The 20,041-nt window shown below is 45.4% G+C and overlaps 1 protein-coding gene across 3 annotated transcripts in view; it reads right to left on the bottom strand.

The window, feature by feature from the left end:
- Positions 1 to 440: 440 nt before the first annotated feature.
- ETV6 (ETS variant transcription factor 6) overlaps positions 441 to 20,041 on the bottom strand; it is a 52,900-nt gene continuing 33,299 nt past the window's right edge. For all 3 annotated transcript variants that reach the window (XM_044277970.1, XM_044277971.1, XM_044277972.1), the window contains exons 3-8: positions 12,376 to 12,540; positions 11,890 to 12,024; positions 10,875 to 11,417; positions 9,560 to 9,702; positions 9,352 to 9,452; positions 441 to 1,237 (exon numbers count right to left, since the gene is read on the bottom strand). In XM_044277970.1, the coding sequence (XP_044133905.1) occupies positions 1,132 to 1,237; positions 9,352 to 9,452; positions 9,560 to 9,702; positions 10,875 to 11,417; positions 11,890 to 12,024; positions 12,376 to 12,540 (1,193 nt within the window). In that variant the 3' untranslated portion in view covers positions 441 to 1,131. The remainder of the gene's footprint in view (positions 1,238 to 9,351; positions 9,453 to 9,559; positions 9,703 to 10,874; positions 11,418 to 11,889; positions 12,025 to 12,375; positions 12,541 to 20,041) is intronic.

Below are 20,041 nucleotides of genomic sequence, written 5' to 3'. Positions count from 1 at the left end.
ATGGCTAACCTCCGGCACTACAGCTGTGGTAAAACTATGACTCCCAAGATGCCCCCCTTGCTTGGCTGTTCTCAGAACTTCATAGAAATCAAAGGAGCATGCTGGGAGTAATAGTTTCACCACAGCTGGAGTGCTGGAGGTTAGCCATCACTGCTTTAAAGGGAACCTGTCACCGGGATTTGTGTATAGAGCTGAGGACATGGGTTGCTAGATCGTCGCTAGCACATCTGCAATACCCAGTCCCCATAGCTCTGTGTGCTTTTACTGTGTAAAAAAACAAAACGATTTAAAACATATGCAAATTAACCTGAGATGAGTCATCTCCCTGACTCATCTCACGTACAGGACTCATCTCAGGTTAATTTGCATATGTATCAAATCTTTTTTTTTTTTTTACACAATAAAAGCACACAGAGCTATGGGGACTGGATATTGCGGATGTGTTAGCGGCCATCTAGCAACCCAGGTCCTCAGCTCTACACACAAAATCCCGGTCACAGGTTCCTTTTAAGGTTTCTTTTCAGTATCATATATATTTTTTTACTTTAAAGAAATACACAAGCTCAACGGTGGAGACCAAAAGGCTGAGTGTAAACAGGAAGTAATGCTGCATGTGCAGACGAGAAGTGATGATGTAATTACAAAGATAGTGATGACATCATCCATGATGCTGCAAATTGCATCAGCATTAGTGTAAGTAAAGGAAAATCAAGCATAGTTAAAATGACACTAGTGCAATTTACAATTTTTACAAAAGATTGAAGAAAGTTTTGTCCTGAAGTCACAAGGACCCTGCTGGTCCCAGCATGGTGAACCTGGTCACAGTTCGTTATCTGTGGCATCTTTCTCCAGTGCAAATACTTCCGAAAATGCATCAATATACAACATAAAACCTATTCACTAGTCTTGGCATAAACACCACACACAATGTCGCCCTCACAGTACCAGAAAGTGGCCATATTATGCCAATTCACTCCCATCGTTACCAATAAAAGTCTGTTTAGGCTGGTGCAGGGGCAGCCACTTGTTCAGCTAGCGTTGCAGGTAGACTATACAATTCCAGTCCATGGGATACCTCCACCTGCACCAGCAACTTCACACTCGCAGTATATAGGAAACAAAGATCAAAGTTCAGCAATCATCCTCCTGATACATTGTTTCGTCCAGCTCCTGAGATTCCAGATGTTCCAGCCGATCTGTCCTGCCACTCATAATCTCATCCGGTGTCTTCATAAACCTAAGAAATAAAAGAAGGTTAATGTACTACTAGTGTCACTGTGGTTCTATCTTAATCTATCTTCAGAGAACAGTATTATAGTAGTTATATTCTTGTACATATGAGGCAGTTTTATAGCAGGTATATTCTTGTACATAGGAGGAAGTTTTATAATAGGCAGTATTATAGTAGGCACTGTGGGGATTCGCTCTGGTAATTGGGATAAGCGGGCGCAATACAGAGGCAAAATACAAGTTCATAATTCAAACTTCAGTGTTTATTCACACATGATGCACAAAAACAAAACGTCACTTTTGCAGTGTTGGTGTTACTTCACACCCAATGGCAAGTTAACATAACAAAAGTTACTTTGGTGGCAGTTCTGCCTGAGAAAGTTCAAACACAGGCTTTAGACGGCCTGTTCCACTGACACGCGGTTCTCCGTTCTCCAGCCCAGCACAGGCCTCAGATCCAAGCACACAGACCTCCTGAGCTCCACTGTCAGACGGAGGTAATCCTCCCCACCTGGCAGTGCTGCCTGGTTTTATGCCTGGCAAAACCCAGCCTGTAACGTGGTGAGTAGTCACCCACCCAGCACTTTGACTACTCTCAGTAAGAGTCGTCCCAGATCAGCTATTACAGCCATGCTAAGTACCAAGGTGTCAAACAGCAATATCTGCTGACACATAAAAACTGGCTCTTACTCCACCGAGGCCAGGAACCTCGGTGACATGTACCCATCATCCACGATGATTACTTGTACCTTCTTACAGGCCTCCCCCCTTTTTTAAACCCTGAGGGGGTGAACACATGCCATGCAGTATACTCGGGACAGGGCATCCATGTTTCCCTGCCACCGGCCTGTCCTGTGTTCTACAGAGAACTTAAAGTTTTGAAAGGACAGGAACCACCTGGTGACTCGGGCATTTCTCTCTTAGGCCTGGCTCAACAAATAATAGCGGAGAGACTCGAGTGCCCACTTGATAGCCAGACACTCTCTCTCCACTATACTATACCGGGGTCTCGGCTGGGGTGAGCCTACGGCTGAGGAAGACAACAGGATGCTCCTCCCCGTTGACTTTCTGAGACAGTACAGCACCGAGGCTTACTTCGGAGGCATCGGTCTGTAGTATAAACTCCCTTTTGAAGTCGGGCATCACCAAAAGCGGGGCTGACTTCAAAAGCGGAGAAAGCCTCTTCAGCGCGCTCATCCCAGCGAACCATCACTGACTTGTGTCCCTTCAAAAGCTTTGTCAATGGCGCGGCCACTGTAGCAAAGTGGGGGACAAACCTCATGTAATAGCCCACAATTCCCAGAAATGACTTTACTTGCCTAGTGACGACAGGTCAGGGCCCATTTTTATATTGCCTCCACTTTGTTCACTTGGGGTTTGATCACTCTGCGCCCAATGACATACCCCAGGTACTTAGTCTCTTCTAACCCTATCGCACATTTTTTAGGTTAGTGGTTAGTCCCGCCTTCTGAAGGGAGTCCACTGCCAGCACTTTGGGTAGGTGACTTTCCAAGTCGGTACTGTGGATGACATTATCGTCCAGGTAAGCTAAAGCGTACCGACGATGTGGACGCAGAACACTGTCCATAAGCCGTTGAAAAGTGGCGGGGGCACCATGCAGACCAAAGGGTAGCACCTTGTACTGATACAGCCCTTCAGATGTGACGAAGGCAGTTTTCTCTTTGGCAGCCTCCGTTAAGGGCACCTGCCAGTACCCTTTTGTGAGGTCCAAAACAGAAAAATACCGGGCTTGTCCTAACCTTTCGATAAGCTCATCCACCCGGGGCATGGGATAAGCATCGAATTTGGAAATCTCATTCAGTTTCCAAAAATCGTTACAGAACCGTAACGTCCCGTCTGGCTTGGGTATTAAGACTATAGAACTGGCCCACTCTCTTTTAGACTCCTCAATGACATCTAGTTAAAGCATTAACTGCACCTCCTCCGAGTTGGCTTGTCGCAGAGCCTCGGGTAACCGGACTTTGGCCTGAGGTTCTGTGACAAAAGTGGGTCCAGGGAGGTCCGAGAACACATCCGTGTTCCGACTAATGAACTCCCTGGCCTCCTGAGCCTGTTTAGAGGAGAGGCTATCTGCAACCGCTTCCCTTGCATCAGACAAAGGGGCCGGAACCTCTTCCCCTAGAAAACCTGGACGCTCGCTGTCTTCTGTAGAGGTCTCTCTATCCTTCCACGGCTTAAGTAAATTAACATGGTAGATCTGTTCCGGCTTTCGCCGCCCTGGCTGGTGTACCTTGTAGTTCACATCTCCAACTTTCTAGAGTACCTCGTAGGGCCCCTGCCACCTAGCCAGGAACTTACTGTCCATGGTCGGTACCAGAACCAAAACCCGATCACCCGGGTTAAAGATCCGGACCAGAGCCTGCCGATTATAGACCTGACTCTGGGCTCGCTAAGCTGTCTCCATATACTACCTAACAAGAGACAACACTGTCTCTATCTGTTCTTGCGTCTGGGTAACGTACTCAATAACACTTTTATACGGAATGGGTTGTTGTTCCCATGCCTCTTTGGCTACATCCAAGAGACCGCGAAGGTGTCTGCCATATAGCAGTTCGAAGGGTGAGAACCCAGTAGAGGCCTGGGTAACCTCTCGCACTGTGAACATGAGATGGGAAGGACTGGGACCTTCTTCTGTCCTATCTTTAGCCACCACCCTTTTCAACATATTTTTTAATGTTTGGTTAAACCTTTCTACCAGACCGTCTGCTTGCAGATAGTAAACGGACGCCCGTAGCTGTTGTACGTGCAGCAACTTACAGAGTTCCCTTATCACCTTGGACATAAAGGGGTCCCCTGATCAGTAAATCACTGAAGAATTAACCCTACTTTAAAACTTAACTTTTATATAGGATAACTATTAAAATAAGTCCCACAAGACAATATATGTTTCGGATAACTGCAGATAATTATCTAGCGGAGTATATTAATAGGGTATGCAGTACCTAAGGACATATAATTAACACACTAAATCGCTTACAACCACTCACGTTTCCAGTGTGCGATAATTAGGATGTCTGTGCCCTGATCAGTCAGAACCCCTTTAGGTAGCCCCACTCGGGAGAACATTTCCATTAGCTCCTTAGCTATCAGCTTAGCCGATGTATGTCACAGTGGCACAGTCTCCGGGTACTGAGTGGCGTAGTCTAGGACGACCAAGATGTGTTGGTGTCCTCTAGCGGACTTCAGTACTGGGCCTACGAGGTCCATAGCGATACGCTCAAACGTTACCTTGATGATCGGGAGAGGTACCAAGGGACTACGTAAAAGGTGCTGGGGGCTAGTTGCCTGGCAGGTCGGGCAAGACTTACAGAATTCGTCCACCTCCCTTAACATACTGGGCCAGTAAAACCGTTGTAGAATCCGGTCCTGTGTTTTCTGCATTCCCAGATGACCCCGAGAACATGTTAGTGGGCTAACTCTAACACGAGTTTGCGATAAGCCTGGGGGACCACCAACTGTTTAATGGGTTCACCCCGCAGCTGGTTTACTTGATACAACATATCCTGCTGAACCACAAAACGGGAGAACACCAACTCTGCCCCAGCTTGTTGTTGTCCACCATCTACTATTAATACATTTTCCAAGGCTCGGGATAGGGTTGGGTCCCGGTGTTGTGCAGTACCAGGCCCCGGGGGCAAGTCCTTCCTTCACGTCTTCCACCATTACACTCAGTGGGGTTGTCTCCCCCTCTTCCACCGAAGTGGCGGTCACCCCTACCGCTGGCCCTTCGGCCTCGGGTTCCCAGGGTTCTGGCCTCCCCCCGGAGCAAGGCCACTCTGTTGGGGTTACCCCTGTCTCATGGGTATCAGTCACTTTCGTAGCAGGCCACAGTGCCGGGAAACCAGGGAAGTCTCTCCCTATTATAAAAAGTTTGAAGTGTAAGTTTGTGGCAACTGCCACTTCGTGAGTCCCCCTGCCGACCCCCGTGGTTAGAGACACTAGGGCGGTGGGATAGTCTTTTAAGTCCCCATAAATGCACATGACCCTGACTTTCCGGCCAGTATACTCAGCGGACCGTACCAGGGGAGCCCTTAATAGGGACACCAGACTCCCTGAGTCCAGCAGGGCCTCTGATGGAGTGTCTCCCACTTCCACCTGGCACAGGTGATTTAGAGTTTCTGGGGTACCCGCTGCACACAGCTTCCTGGCATATAACGAATGACGGAAGCCATAGTTCGTGTCCATGGGTTCCACCTGATGTGGACAGTCAGCTCGTACATGGCCAGGCTCCCGACACCGCCAGCAGACTATCTGAGCCGGGTCCATAGGGGGTACATCCCAGGCGGGTTTGGTTGACACAAGTCGCCGGGTCTGGGGTGGAGATTTACAGGATTTGACTGCCTCCCTCCCAAAAAGAACCCACCTATAGATTCGGGGTAGCCTCATAGCGTTCCACCAGGTCGACCATCTCAAGGGCATTACATGGAGAGACCTGGACAATCCATTGCTGGAGAGGGGGTGGCAAAGCCCTCCAGAACATATCAGCCAATATTCTACCCAGCATAACCATAGGACTCAGCACCTCAGGCTGTAGCCACTTTTGCAAAAGGTGAAGTAAGTCATAATACTGGGGTCTCCCGGGCTCAGCTAGCTTAAACCCCACTGATGTACCCGCTGGGCCCGGACCAACACATTCATCCCAAGCGTTGCCAAAATCTCACCCTTCACTATTTGGTAACCGGCCGCATGATCGTCGGGCAAGTCGAAATACACCAGCTGGGAATCGCATGCGAGGAACGGAGCGACGACCTCAGCCCACTGGTTTTGGGGTAGCTTCTCCCTTAAGGCCACTTTCTCGTACATCACCGGGTAGGTTTCGGTGTTGTCTGCGGGTGTCATCTTAGGAATCGCCGCACCGACTGGCTTCTGGGCATTGTGGACGCTCGTGGTTGCTCCTGCTGTCTGCAAAGCCATCATGTATTGTAGCAGCAACTGGTTGGTCTCTTGCTGCTGCTTGTTAGCCTCCAGTTGTTGCAGCTTTGTCTCTCGCTGCTGATTAACCTCCATGAGGGCCTTCACAACAGCCTCCATTTTGTCGTGGGACACGGGTTGTAATACTGCTGGTATGACATACAACTGTGCCCAAAAAATGCAAACCTCAAAATATTTCGGCGTTCACGCCAGCCTCACTGCTCATGTACGCATCCTCCACCAATTGTGGGGATTCGCTCTGGTAGTTAGGATAAGCGGGCGCAGTACAGAGGTAAAATACAAGTTCCTAATTCAAACTTCCGTGTTTATTCACACATGATGCCTAAAACAAAACATCACTTTTGCAGTGTTGGTGTTACTTCACACCCAATGGCAAGTTAACATAAAAAAAAATATATAAAAAAACAAAACAAAAACACCTTGGTGGCAGTTCTGCCTCAGAAAGTTCAAACACCGGCTTTAGACGGCCTGTTCCCCTGACACACGGGTCTCCGCCCTCCAGCTCAGCACAGGCCTCAGATCCCAGCACACAGACCCCCTGAGCTTCACTGTCAGACGGAGGTAATCCTGTACACCTGGCAGTGCTGGCTGGTTTTATGCCTGGCAAAACCCGGCCTGGAACGTGGGGGAGTAGTCACCCACCCAGCACTTTGACTACTCCAAGCTATTACAGCCAGGCTAAGTACCAAGGTGTCAAACAGCAAATGCTGCTGACACATAAAAACTGGCTCTTACTCCACCGAGGCCAGGAACCTCGGTGACACGTACCTATCATCCACGATGATTACTTGTACCTTCTTACAGTATATTCTTGTACATAGGAGGCAGTTTTATAGCAGGTATATTGTATATAGAAGGCAGTTTTCTAGTAGGTATATTCTTGTTCACAGTGTGCAGTATTAAAGTAGGCATATTCTTGTACATAGGAGGCAGTTTTATAATAGGTATATTCTTGTTCCAAGTGGGCAGTTTTATAGTAGGTATATTCTTGTGCATAGGAGGCAGTTTTATAGCAGTTATATTGTACATAGGATGCAGTTTTATAGTAAGCATATTCTTGTACATAGGAGGCAGTTTTATAGTAGGTATATTCTTGTTCACAGTGGGCAGTATTATAGTAGGTATATTCTTGTACACAGGAGGCAGTTTTATAGCAGGTATATTGTACATAGGAGGCAGTTTTATAGTAGGTATATTCTTGTTCACAGTGGGAAGTATTATAGTAGGTATATTCTTGTACATAGGAGGCAGCTTTATAATAGGTATATTCTTGTTCACAGTGGGCAGTTTTATAATAGGTATATTCTTGTACATAGGAAGCAGTATTATAGTAGGTATATTCTTGTACATAGGAGGCAGTTTTATAATAGGTACGGTATATTCTTGTACATAGGAGGCAGTTTTATAATAGGTACGGTATATTCTTGTACATAGGAGGCAGTTTTATAATAGGTATGGTATATTCTTGTACATAGGAGGCAGTTTTATAGTAGGTATATTCTTGTACATAGGAGGCAGTTTTATAATAGGTATGGTATGGTATATTCTTGTACATAGGAGGCAGTATTATAGTATGTCTGTGAAGGTTCTCATTTATCCAGGTCACGGTATATCTGTAAAGAATAAATCAAGGCAACTGGACGTACTGTAGATTTCTTGAAAACGTTTCACTCGTTCTTCCAACGAGCTTTCTCAATTCTGAGTGACTGTACAAAAATTCTGGGAATAAATATGTAACTGAATCAACATCTGGTAATTATACCCAACATTCGGTCAAAGATGTTGATTCCATAATCTTAATTGGAGTCAGTAGGTGATAAAGACTTCCCAGAAAAAGGTGTCAAGACAGCATTGTATGAGGCAGACAATAGATGTCTAACCCCCCACCTCTATTCAAGCTTGGCTTCTCCATTTTTACGTAGATGGCCTCCTTCACGCCTCGTTTGTACCAATCAGCCTCCTTATCCAAAACACGTACTTGACTGTCTTCAAAAGGTGTGACCTGTTCCTTTTAGATGTAAGTACATGGCTGAATCTTGACCAGAGGTTTTGGGTCTTCTATGCTGAGCCATACGCTGATGTAGTTGTTGTTTTGTTTTGCCGATATACAGTTCTGAGCATTCCTCATTGCACTGGACTGTGTACACAATGTTGTCCATATTGTGTTTAGGCGTTGGGTCTTTGGGGTGAACCCGTTGTTGCCTCAGTGTGTTGCTGGGTTTAAAGCGAGGCGTGAAGGAGGCCATCTACGTAAAAATGGAGAAGCCAAGCTTGAATAGAGGTGGGGGGTTAGACATCTATTGTCTGCCACATACAATGCTGCCTTGACACCTTTTTCTGGGAAGTCTTTATCACCTACTGACTCCAATTAGGATTATGGAATCAACACCTTTGACCCAATGCTGGGTATAATTACCAGATGTTGATTCAGTTACATATTTATTCCCAGAATTTTTGTACAGTCACTCAGAATTGAGAAAGCTCGTTGGAAGAACGAGTGAAACGTTTTCAAGAAATCTACAGTACGTCCAGTTGCCTTGATTTATTCTTTACAGATACAGTTTTATAGTAGGTATATTCTTGTACATAGGAGGCAGTTTTATTATAGGTATATTCTTGTTCACAGTGGGTAGTATTATAGTAGGTATATTCTTGTACATAGGAGGCAGTTTTATAGTAGGTATATTCTTGTACATAGGAGGCAGTTTTATAGTAGGTATATAATTGTACATAGGAGGCAGTTTTATAGTAGGCATAATCTTGTACATAGGAGGCAGTTTTATAATAGGTATATTTATTATAAGTATGTTTACAGCGAACAGTATTATAGTACTAATATTCTTGTCCAAAGGATTAAAGGGAGGGGGTTGTGATATTTTAGTTGTTACATTCTTTCTATAAGGGTCATTACACACAATGTAATACCCAGCAGGGCGCAATACTAAGAAATCACATGAAATCTGTGCTGTATCCTGATGCATGATGAGAGGGACATGTATATGTATATATACATTTATATATAAAACATTTCCATCATATGACTCAGGGATGATTTCTGCCCCTTCAGTTTATTTATAACCGGATGCAGTCATATTTGTGCTGTGTTCTGCACTGATTTCCCCCTGAGGGAAATAGGACTATAACCACCATACAACAGAATCTTGTTACCTGAAGAGTAGTCTCTGCCCAGGTTCCTTGCGGATGATGTTAAGCTTGTAGTAATGGCGAAGTGCCCGCGACATCTTCTCATAAGTCATGTTTGTTCTGTTCTATTTATGGAAATGAGAAAAGGAATTCGTGAAGGGGATCGGGAGCCAGAAAAAGGCACCAACAGATGTCAAGGAAGTAACCAGGAGAGTATCAAAAGACAAATCACCTTGTGGTTGCCCCAGAGTCGTGCCAGACCATTGGGGTCCATGATTCGAAAAACCATTGACTCTTTATCTTCCCAGCGAATAAAGTTCTCATATCTCGTGTCAGACAAGAGCTGATACACATAATCCCAGAGCAGCCGGCAATCTGGAGTGTGACATGGAGAAAAGACAAGATTAGGACCAATAACCAAATGTGTCCTTTAGTCATTGTGGGGTCATAGGGTCACATATAGTCATGAGTGGGGTCATATATGTGGGTGCAATGCTGTCTGTAACATCATGCTGTACTTGACACTGCACCCCACTGTCTACAGTAACACTCTGCACGTGGAAATACACACTAAACAAAACCCCATAATCCTGCTACCTGTAATAATTTACCCCTTCGTCCCAAAAACCCCACAATGTAACCCCCTACATGTGACCCCATCCTTACACTGTCTGTAATAACACCTATACAGAGCACAGCACCCCACATCCTACACTAGGACCTTCCTATCTATGACAACACCCTACATACACCGCTAAACCAATATACCCCACTGTGTAACCCCTTACACATGATCATTACACTGTAATAACACCTATACAGAGCACTGCACCCCACATCCTACACTAGGACCTTCCTATCTATGACAACACCCTACACACACCGCTAAACCCAATCTACCCCACTGTGTAACCCCTTACACATGATCTCATCATTACACTGTAATAACACCCTATACAGAGCACTGCACTTCATATCCTACACTAGAGCCTTTCTATTAGTAACACCTGTTCACAAATCAATGAACACCTAACATAACCCTACAACCCCCCCTAAAGAGCCCACCATACTAAAGTCTACAATATCAGCTGACATCCAACACATTACCCCAGGGCCTGTAACACAATACACATAGCATTGCAACCCACTTCTTACATCATGTCCCTGCCATCTGTAGCTTATCACCTTACGATAACATCTTCCATATAGTAGCAGCCTTCATTTGCCATGACTTCACTAACATGGTGCACACAGCACATCCTAGTCTACAGTAACACCTGAAACCCAGCACTTCACCCCACATTACCCAACAGTCTGAAATAATGCTACAGATTGCACTACCTCTTCTCATCTTACACCATGACCCACCTATTTGCCCTGCCCACATTACGGCCATGCTTATATGCAGAATTCAACACTGACTCCTATGCCACCCCAAGGTGTAGTCACTATGGATTAGGATCACCATACACACTGCGAGATTACAAGCCAGTGTAGCCCATGTGTCGAGAATCCCTTCTGTAAGGGGATAAATGCCACTATCATACCGGCTATCCTTCCCATGGGAATGGTCTGTTCCTCGGAGGAAGAGATGGACACCATGACATGATTCATGTACGCCATCTCCTCACGGTGGGATAAGTTCATAGGTTTGGTCTCACGCTGCTGCCCATCATCTGCTCCTAACCTCGGCTGCTTAAACTCCACAGGATGCCGAGAATTAAGGAGCAGCGGGTGCATAATGGGGCTTGGCATGAGCTGGATGACACGTGGGTTCTCCTGCCGCGGGCTGCTGGGTTTGGGAAGGGTATCATTGGGACAGTGGTTGGCTTCGGCAGGAGACACCGATAAGGGGTAGGTATCCTGATTGTGGTGGTTGCCTTCACTTTGCAATCGGTGGAGTCTATCGGCAGGGGACGGGCGGCGCAGGTTGCTGTCCATGGGCGAACGCAGTGGGCGGGTTTCAGCATCTGGAGATGGGTGATGGTTGGTGGAGAGGGGTGAGTGGGATCGATGGCGCAGCTCTATAGTAGGAGTATTCTGTGGGTGGATGTCGGAGGGCGTTCTGGGAGGTCTGTGCTGAATTTGATCTGAAAAATAAAAAAATAAAAATAAAAGTTTCAAACTTGACAAATCATTCAAAAATAGTTTAGTAACTTATGTCATAGAGACATATAGCTGAGCCTCCTGACTTATTAATAGAATACCAGAATTGCAAGTAAATACTGACACATTCACAAGTAGAACCATTGGAAGGGGAGCATGGAAGGGATAAAACAATGAATACTTTTGTTATTCAGGCATGTTTGGCAAGTTGGGTGACATCCGTACGTAGAATAGAGCAGTGATGGATAACCGCTGGCATTCCAGCTGTGGTGAGACTCCCAGCATGCTCCAATCATTTCTATGGAGTTCTGAGAACAGCCAAGCAAGTGTACATCTTGGGAGTTGTAGTTTTACCACAGCTGGAGTGCCGGAGGTTAGCCATCACAGGCATAGAGTTTCTACTAATGCTATCTACTATACTTGACCTCCTCGTGGGTAATACTAATGAGTGCTTACCATCATGGTGGTTGTGGGGGAGAATAATATCAGGGTGACTTTGGATAGAATTTCCAGTGTGAAAAACAGATGGGGGAAACGGTCGGGGTTTCCTCTGTCGCAGGATGTGCTGCAGAACCTCGTACAAGACATCACCTGCAGCACAAAACACGTTACTCGCCAATGAAGACAACAGAGAGCAGTTCAATGCAGCACCTCTAGAGGGCGCAGTTGGACAATGAAATACATGATCCTGAGCAGTCCCATTTCCAAGTTTAGTTTTATATGTTTCTCAGAAAGTGACAACCAGTATGACCTCTATTACTGCTCCCACCATTCATAGACCCTCCAAATGGAAAAATCTTCTTTATGCAGCAACATCCCTGCACCTGAATTGCAGCATAACTAGGCAGAGATGTCATTCAGGAGTCTGGGGAAGTCATGATGGTTAACCCTATTGGTTTTTATTTAGTATTTTTTTACATTTTGGGGTAAGTGGCCAGTCACCTGAGTGCGGACAGCGGTATCGGAAATCTTCCTTGGTGAGGAGCAGAAGGGCTTTGCCGTTCATCTCGAATGTATTATTCTCTATAGGATGCAGAGCAAATTCGTTTTCAGCCCAGCGTAGCCACTGAGACAGGTCATCCCGAGACCAATGAGAAGGTGGGAGACCTAGAAAAGAGAAAAATATACTTTAGATCTTACTTGTTTACTTCAAAGTCACGTGGCCATTAGATGCCGATAAAGGGACATTCGTAGTAAAGGAACGGAGTGTAAACAGTGACTGCACGTAAATTTACCATCAGTAATAAAATGAGAAAGGTCCCAGAACAAAAAAATAAAATAAAATGCAAATACAGCAATACAAAAAAAATAAAATAAGCTTACAAATATTTTAAAATTTGACAATTTTGAAACAATTTCGAGAATATATTTTATTATAAAAAGCGCTGCAATTTAAGAGTTAACGACCCCCACCCCACAATTTACACAAACAAGGTGTTCGCCCTCTCGTCTGTCCAGGAAACACTTGTCTTCGGGAAGGAAAGCTCCTGCGGTCAAACGGACAATGCCGGGAGTCGTTATCACACATGGTACAGGCCGAGCAGCCCGCGTCTCCATGGAAACCACAACAGACTCCAAACTAAACGTAGGCGGTCAGTGGGTGTCAGTGGCACTGGACGCAACTGACATTGCGAAGAACTTTATCCAGAGGCAGTGAAATGCTTTTTGTGGTGTGTGCTCATACGAGCAGCAGAAACAAGACCAAACGTTGTCAAAACACGTAAAATAGAACATTTCCACTAAATATGGTAAAGTTCCTTTAATCCGGTATATTTTAGTCAAGAACATCTGCTAATCTGGCTTGAGACCGCCATTGTCAAGTAAGTAGCTGTGTAGTCTGCCATGGCACATCCTTCTGAAAGGCAAGAGTCGCGATGGTGAGCAAGGGGCTGAATACTAAGGCAACTCCGTGTAATAACCAAGCCTGACTTCTTTTGCTGGTGTAGAACGGCAGAGATTTCGTATTGGCTGGCTGAATGACATGCGACGTCGATACACTACTCCAAAATTGGACTTCCTAACAGATTTTGTCCTTCAATTCTTCACCATTTTTAAGATCTCTACTTGCTGTCAAGTGAATGGAAATTCTTCTATGGGTCTACAGACTGAAGACCTGATCCATTACTTCTTACATCTGACAGTTTGTAGCCAATAGATCATCCTGAGTAAGGCTGGGTTTTGACAAGATGGCCACGATGTGACCACTGCGTGTGGCCGATCAGCCCCACTTGTGGCACCAAATTTCAAGTCAATACCTCAGTAAACCTGCAAAATCAAGTGGCCATTGGCCACCGCGGGAGGGTGGGTTCTCCTCTACCTCGTACAAAACCTGCTTTATATAGCAAGTATACTAGACTCAAGCATTTTATCTGCACTAATACATTGTAACAAAGCATTAGGTCAGTGTTATACAATACATTCCAGACCTCTAAGGCCCCTTTCACACGAGCGAGTATTCCGCGCGGGTGCAATGCGCGAAGTGAACGTGACCCATTCATTTCTATGGGGCTGTTCACATGAGCGGCGATTTTCACACATCACTTGTGCGTTGTGTGAAAATCGCAGCATGCTCCTCTTTGTGCGTTTTTCACGCAACGCAGGCCCCATAGAAGTGAATGGGGTTGCATGAAAATCGCAGCATGCTCCTCTTTGTGCGTTTTTCACGCAACGCAGGCCCCATAGAAGTAAATGGGGTTGCGTGAAAATCGCAAGCATCCGCAAGCAAGTGCGGATGCGGTGCTATTTTCACGCACGGTTGCTAGGAGAAGATCGGGATGGAGACCCGATCATTATTATTTTCCCTTACAACATGGTTATAAGGGAAAATAATAGCATTCTGAATACAGAATGCATAGTAAAATAGCGCTGGAGGGGTTAAAAAAAAATAACAATAATTTTACTCACCCTAATCCACTTGCTTGCGCAGCCGGCATCTCCTTCTGTCTTGATCTTAGCTCTGTGTAGCAACAAGGACCTTTGGTGACGTCACAGTCTGATCCATCACATGATCTTTTACCATGGTGATGGATCATGTGATGACCGGAGTGACGTCACCACAGGTCCTGTTGCTACACAAAGCTAAGATGAAGACAGAAGGCCATGCCGGCTACACGAGCAAGTGGACTAAGGCGAGTTAAAAAAACAAACACATTTTAACCCCTCCAGCCCTATTGTACTATGCATTCTGTATTCAGAATGCTATTATTTTCCCTTATAACCATGTTATAAGGGAAAATAATACAATCTACAGAACACCGATCCCAAGCCCGAACTTCTGTTTAGAAGTTCGGGTACCAAACACGCGCAATTTTTCTCACGCGAGTGCAAAACGCATTACAATGTTTTGCACTCGCGCTGAAAAATCGCAGGTGTTCCCGCAACGCCCGTCTGAAAGAGGCCTAAGGGTTACATAGCATCATAAATCAATATAATGCTATGCGACCCCGGCAGTGCTGAAAGTTTAGGTCGGGTGCTGCGCTGCAAGTCTGGAGTGTGATACCCGCTCGCCTGCAAGGGGCCTTAGTCACACAAAGTACCTTGCACCAGCTGACGTTTGCAGCCCCTGCACCCCAATCCTATGTCCCCCATTTCCCCTTTACACACTGTACCACCTGTGAACACAGACTGCTGAAGCAGCAACTGACCTGTAAAACCTGCTCTGCACCGCGGAGGACCAGAGGAGTCCCTCTGTTCCTGGTTGTTGAGAGGGATGGAGGAATGGCCCCTCTTACTCCTTCCCAATAAGCTATGCTGCTGCTCCAGCTCCCATGGCGATTCACACTAAAGGCTCATGCACACAAACGTATATTCTTTCCGTGTCCGCTCCATTTTTTGTGTGGACCGTATGCTGAATTATTCATTTCAATGGGTCGCAAAAATAAAAAAAATATGAAGTTACTCCGTGTGCATTCCATTTACGTATGTCTGTTCCGCAGGAAAGTATAGAACATGTCCTATTATTGTCTGCATTACGGACAAGGATAGGACTGTTCTATTAGGGGCCAGCTGTTCTGTTCTACAAAATACGGAATGCACACGGACATTATCCGTATTTCTTGCATATCTGTTTTTGCGGACCGCAAAATACATAGAGTCGTGTGCACGAGTCCTACAGCTGAGTTCACATCTGTCCTTAATTCCAGCAGTCTGTTCTGACGGGGGAAGAGACTGCCGGAATTCACTCTTTTGTCCGCCTCTGAATCCGAGTCTGCACTGCCATTCATGCAGCCGGCTGTGGTTTATTTCCGTGCAGTTATCCAGGCCATGCTATGAAATACTATGGGGAAAATTAATCAAAACTGATGTAAAGGAAAACTGGCTTAGTTGTCCATAGCAACCAATCAGATTCCACATTTGTATGGACTTTAAAGGAATTTTCCAGTACTACGGCACCGATTATGGTCGGATAGTTCGTCAACATCTGATCAGTGGAGCTCTGACTCCCAATACTAATATATATATATATATATATATATATGTATATGTATATCTTGCTGATGAGATGTTTTCACAAGCTCGGACATCAGAACCACATAGCTGCGTGCAGTGCAGAGACTGCGTAATTTAGTGGCTGGCTCTGGCGCCAGTCTGACATTGATGACTTATCCTAAGGATAGGTCTTCAATAAGAGTTCTGGAAAACCTATTTAATTTGCAAGCTACAGACCTGGGACTGAAGAGGTTAAAGCCACAGAAGAGTTCATGGAAGTCCCAATAGGTGAATTCTATTTGTCATCCCTATTAGGAAATGAGAGTCCCATCCAAGAAGTTGAAGGCAGGAAACCTCATCATCCTACGCAATAAATTCCTTCCACTTCACGTTCCCAAATAGGAAATTTCCCTTGTGGAGAAAGAAAAAGCTGTAGGAAGGGAGAGGAGCTGGGGGGCAACTGTGCAGGCAACATAGAGGGGCAGGTTAATACACCACACGGATTAACTCCGGGTGTCAGCGCGGTTTTTATATGGTCTGTGTATCTAGAAGAAATTCCACGGCACCTCCGTATAGTAAAAAGATTGTGTCCATATAATATATATACACATATATATATATATATATTTATATTACACATACACACACACACGCTATGCTGTATACAAATTGTGGCTGCTCACCTTGGTATTTGCGTGCACTGCCACAAAAGCATCGCCATTAAACATCCAGAATGAATACAGGTCCTTCTCAAAAAATTTGCATATTGTGATAAAGTTCATTATTTTCTGTAATGTACTGATAAACATTAGACTTTCATATATTTTAGATTCATTGCACACCAACTGAAGTAGTTCAAGCCTTTTATTGTTTTAATATTGATGATTTTGGCATACAGCTCATGAAAACCCTAAATTCCCATCTCAAAAAATTAGCATATCATGAAAAGGTTCTCTAAACGAGCTATTAACCTAATCATCTGAATCAACTAATTAACTCTAAACACCTGCAAAAGATTCCTGAGGCTTTTAAAAACTCCCAGCCTGGTTCATTACTCAAAACCGCAATCATGAGTAAGACTGCCGACCTGACTGCTGTCCAGAAGGCCATCATTGACACCCTCAAGCAAGAGGGAAAGACACAGAAAGAAATTTCTGAACGAATAGGCTGTTCCCAGACTGCTGTATCAAGGCACCTCAGTGGGAAGTCTGTGGGAAGGAAAAAGTGTGGCAGAAAACGCTGCACAACGTGAAGAGGTGACCGGACCCTGAGGAAGATTGTGGAGAAGGACCGATTCCAGACCTTGGGGGACCTGCGGAAGCAGTGGACTGAGTCTGGAGTAGAAACATCCAGAGCCACCGTGTACAGACGTGTGCAGAAAATGGGCTACAGGTGCCGCATTCCCCAGAAACAGCGGCAGAAGCACCTGACCTGGGCTACAGAGAAGCAGCACTGGACTGTTGCTCAGTGGTCCAAAGTACTTTTTTCGGATGAAAGCAAATTTTGCATGTCATTCGGAAATCAAGGTGCCAGAGTCTGGAGGAAGACTGGGGAGAGGGAAATGCCGAAATGCCTGAAGTCCAGTGTCAAGTACCCACAGTCAGTGATGGTCTGGGGTGCCATGTCAGCTGCTGGCGTTGGTCCACTGTGTTTTATCAAGGGCAGGGTCAATGCAGCTAGCTATCAGGAGATTTTGGAGCACTTCATGCTTCCATCTGCTGAAAAGCTTTATGGAGATGAAGATTTCATTTTTCAGCACGACCTGGCACCTGCTCACAGTGCCAAAACCACTGGTAAATGGTTTACTGACCATGGTATCACTGTGCTCTATTGGCCTGCCAACTCTCCTGACCTGAACCCCATAGAGAATCTGTGGGATATTGGGAAGAGAAAGTTGAGAGACGCAAGACCCAACACTCTGGATGAGCTTAAGGCCGCTATCGAAGCATCCTGGGCCTCCATAACACCTCAGCAGTGCCACAGGCTGATTGCCTCCATGCCACGCCGCATTGAAGCAGTCATTTCTGCAAAAGGATTCCCGACCAAGTATTGAGTGCAGAACTGAACATAATTATTTGAAGGTTGACTTTTTTTGTATTAAAAACACTTTCTTTTATTGGTCGGATGAAATATGCTAATTTTTTGAGATAGGAAATTTTGGGTTTTCATGAGCTGTATGCCAAAATCATCAATATTAAAACAATAAAAGGCTTGAACTACTTCAGTTGGTGTGTAATGAATCTAAAATATATGAAAGTCTAATGTTTATCAGTACATTACAGAAAATAATGAACTTTATCACAATATGCTAATTATTTGAGAAGGACCTGTACTTGCAAAGAGTACTCAAATAATACTTCCAACAGTATCACCCTTATCAATGCCTATATAAATCTTTTTTTTTTTTTATCATAAGTGCCCATGTAGTGCCAACCACCATGCATACAGTGAAGCATCTTTGAGCTGGCCACTCAAACTTGCACAGAAAAATTATATTCTCAAAAGAAAAAGTATACAGAATAAAGGTTAAAGTATTAGGCAAAGTCAGCAAACATGTACAGCACAAAAATAAACCCACCCCAAAAATTATGTCAATTATGTATCAGCACATCATACAGAACCAGGCTAGGACAGACTAAGGGCTTATTCACACGAACCTATTTTTTTTCAGTTTCCATTCTGTCTTTTTACAGCTCCGTATGTAGAACCATTCACTTCAATGGGTCTGCAAAAAACAGAAATGACTCCATGTGCATTCCGTTTCCGTATGTCCCCATGTCTGTTCCGCAAAAAAATAAAAATAAAAAATAAATAAATAGATGTCGTTCCTATTCTTGTCTACTTTGCAATCCACAAAAAAAAATTAAAAATAAACACAGAGATGCCATTCGTTTTTTGGGCGGATCCATGTTTTGCGGACCGCAAAATACATACGGTCCTGTGCATGAGCCCTAAGATTAATAAGACTAGCACTAATAAAACAGATTTGGTATTTAACACAAGTCGCCCCAGCCCACACACAAGCATAGGTTGCCCAATTTCTCAGTCCCCATGGTGCCCCACTCCCGTTCTCAATTCAAGATGGTCCCCTCATTCTTGGTTCCCAGTATGACTCCCCTCTCATTCCTGGTCCTCAGCATGGCCACTCCTCTCATTCCTGGTCCTCAGTATGGGCACTCCTCTCATTCCTGGTTCCCAGCATAGTTCCCCTCTTATTGCTAGTCCCCAGCATTGTTCCTTGTCTCATTCCTATTCCCCAGCATGATTCCTTGTCTCATTCCTATTCCCCAGCATGATTCCTTGTCTCAATCCTAGTTCTCACCACGGTTCCCCTCTCATTCCTGGTCCCCATCATGGGTCTTCTCTCATTCCTGGTCCCCATCATGGGTCTTCTCTCATTCCTGGTCCCCATCATGGGTCTTCTCTCATTCCTGGTCACAGCATGGGTCTTCTCTCATTCCTGGTCACAGCATGGCATGGCCCCTCCTTCATGACTCCCTTCTCAGTCCTGTTCTCCATCGTGGCTCCCTTCTAAGTCCTGTTCTCCATCGTGGCTCCCTTCTCAGTCCTGTTCTCCATCGTGGCTCCCCTCTCAGTCCTGTTCTCCATCGTGGCTCCCCTCTCAGTCCTGTTCTCCATCGTGGCTCCCCTCTCAGTCCTGTTCTCCATCGTGGCTCCCCTCTCAGTCCTGTTCTCCATCGTGGCTCCCCTCTCAGTCCTGTTCTCCATCGTGGCTCCCCTCTCAGTCCTGTTCTCCATCGTGGCTCCCCTCTCAGTCCTGTTCTCCATCGTGGCTCCCCTCTCAGTCCTGTTCTCCATCGTGGCTCCCCTCTCAGTCCTGTTCTCCATCGTGGCTCCCCTCTCAGTCCTGTTCTCCATCGTGGCTCCCCTCTCAGTCCTGTTCTCCATCGTGGCTCCCCTCTCAGTCCTGTTCTCCATCGTGGCTCCCCTCTCAGTCCTGTTCTCCATCGTGGCTCCCCTCTCAGTCGTGTTCTCCATCGTGGCTCCCCTCTCAGTCCTGTTCTCCATTGTGGCTCCCCTCTCAGTCCTGTTCTCATTTACAAAGAGTATAATGGGCAGGAAAAATCAGCCACAAAAAAATATAAATAAATAAAATGGTCTGGAAGGGGGGCATCCTTTTAAACTAAGTGGTCACTATTAAATGCCTTTTTTTTTTTAA

This window comes from Bufo gargarizans, chromosome 2 (genome assembly GCF_014858855.1).
Source record: "Bufo gargarizans isolate SCDJY-AF-19 chromosome 2, ASM1485885v1, whole genome shotgun sequence".
Lineage (NCBI taxonomy): Eukaryota > Metazoa > Chordata > Amphibia > Anura > Bufonidae > Bufo > Bufo gargarizans.
This window is presented reverse-complemented; position numbering and strand designations above follow the sequence as displayed.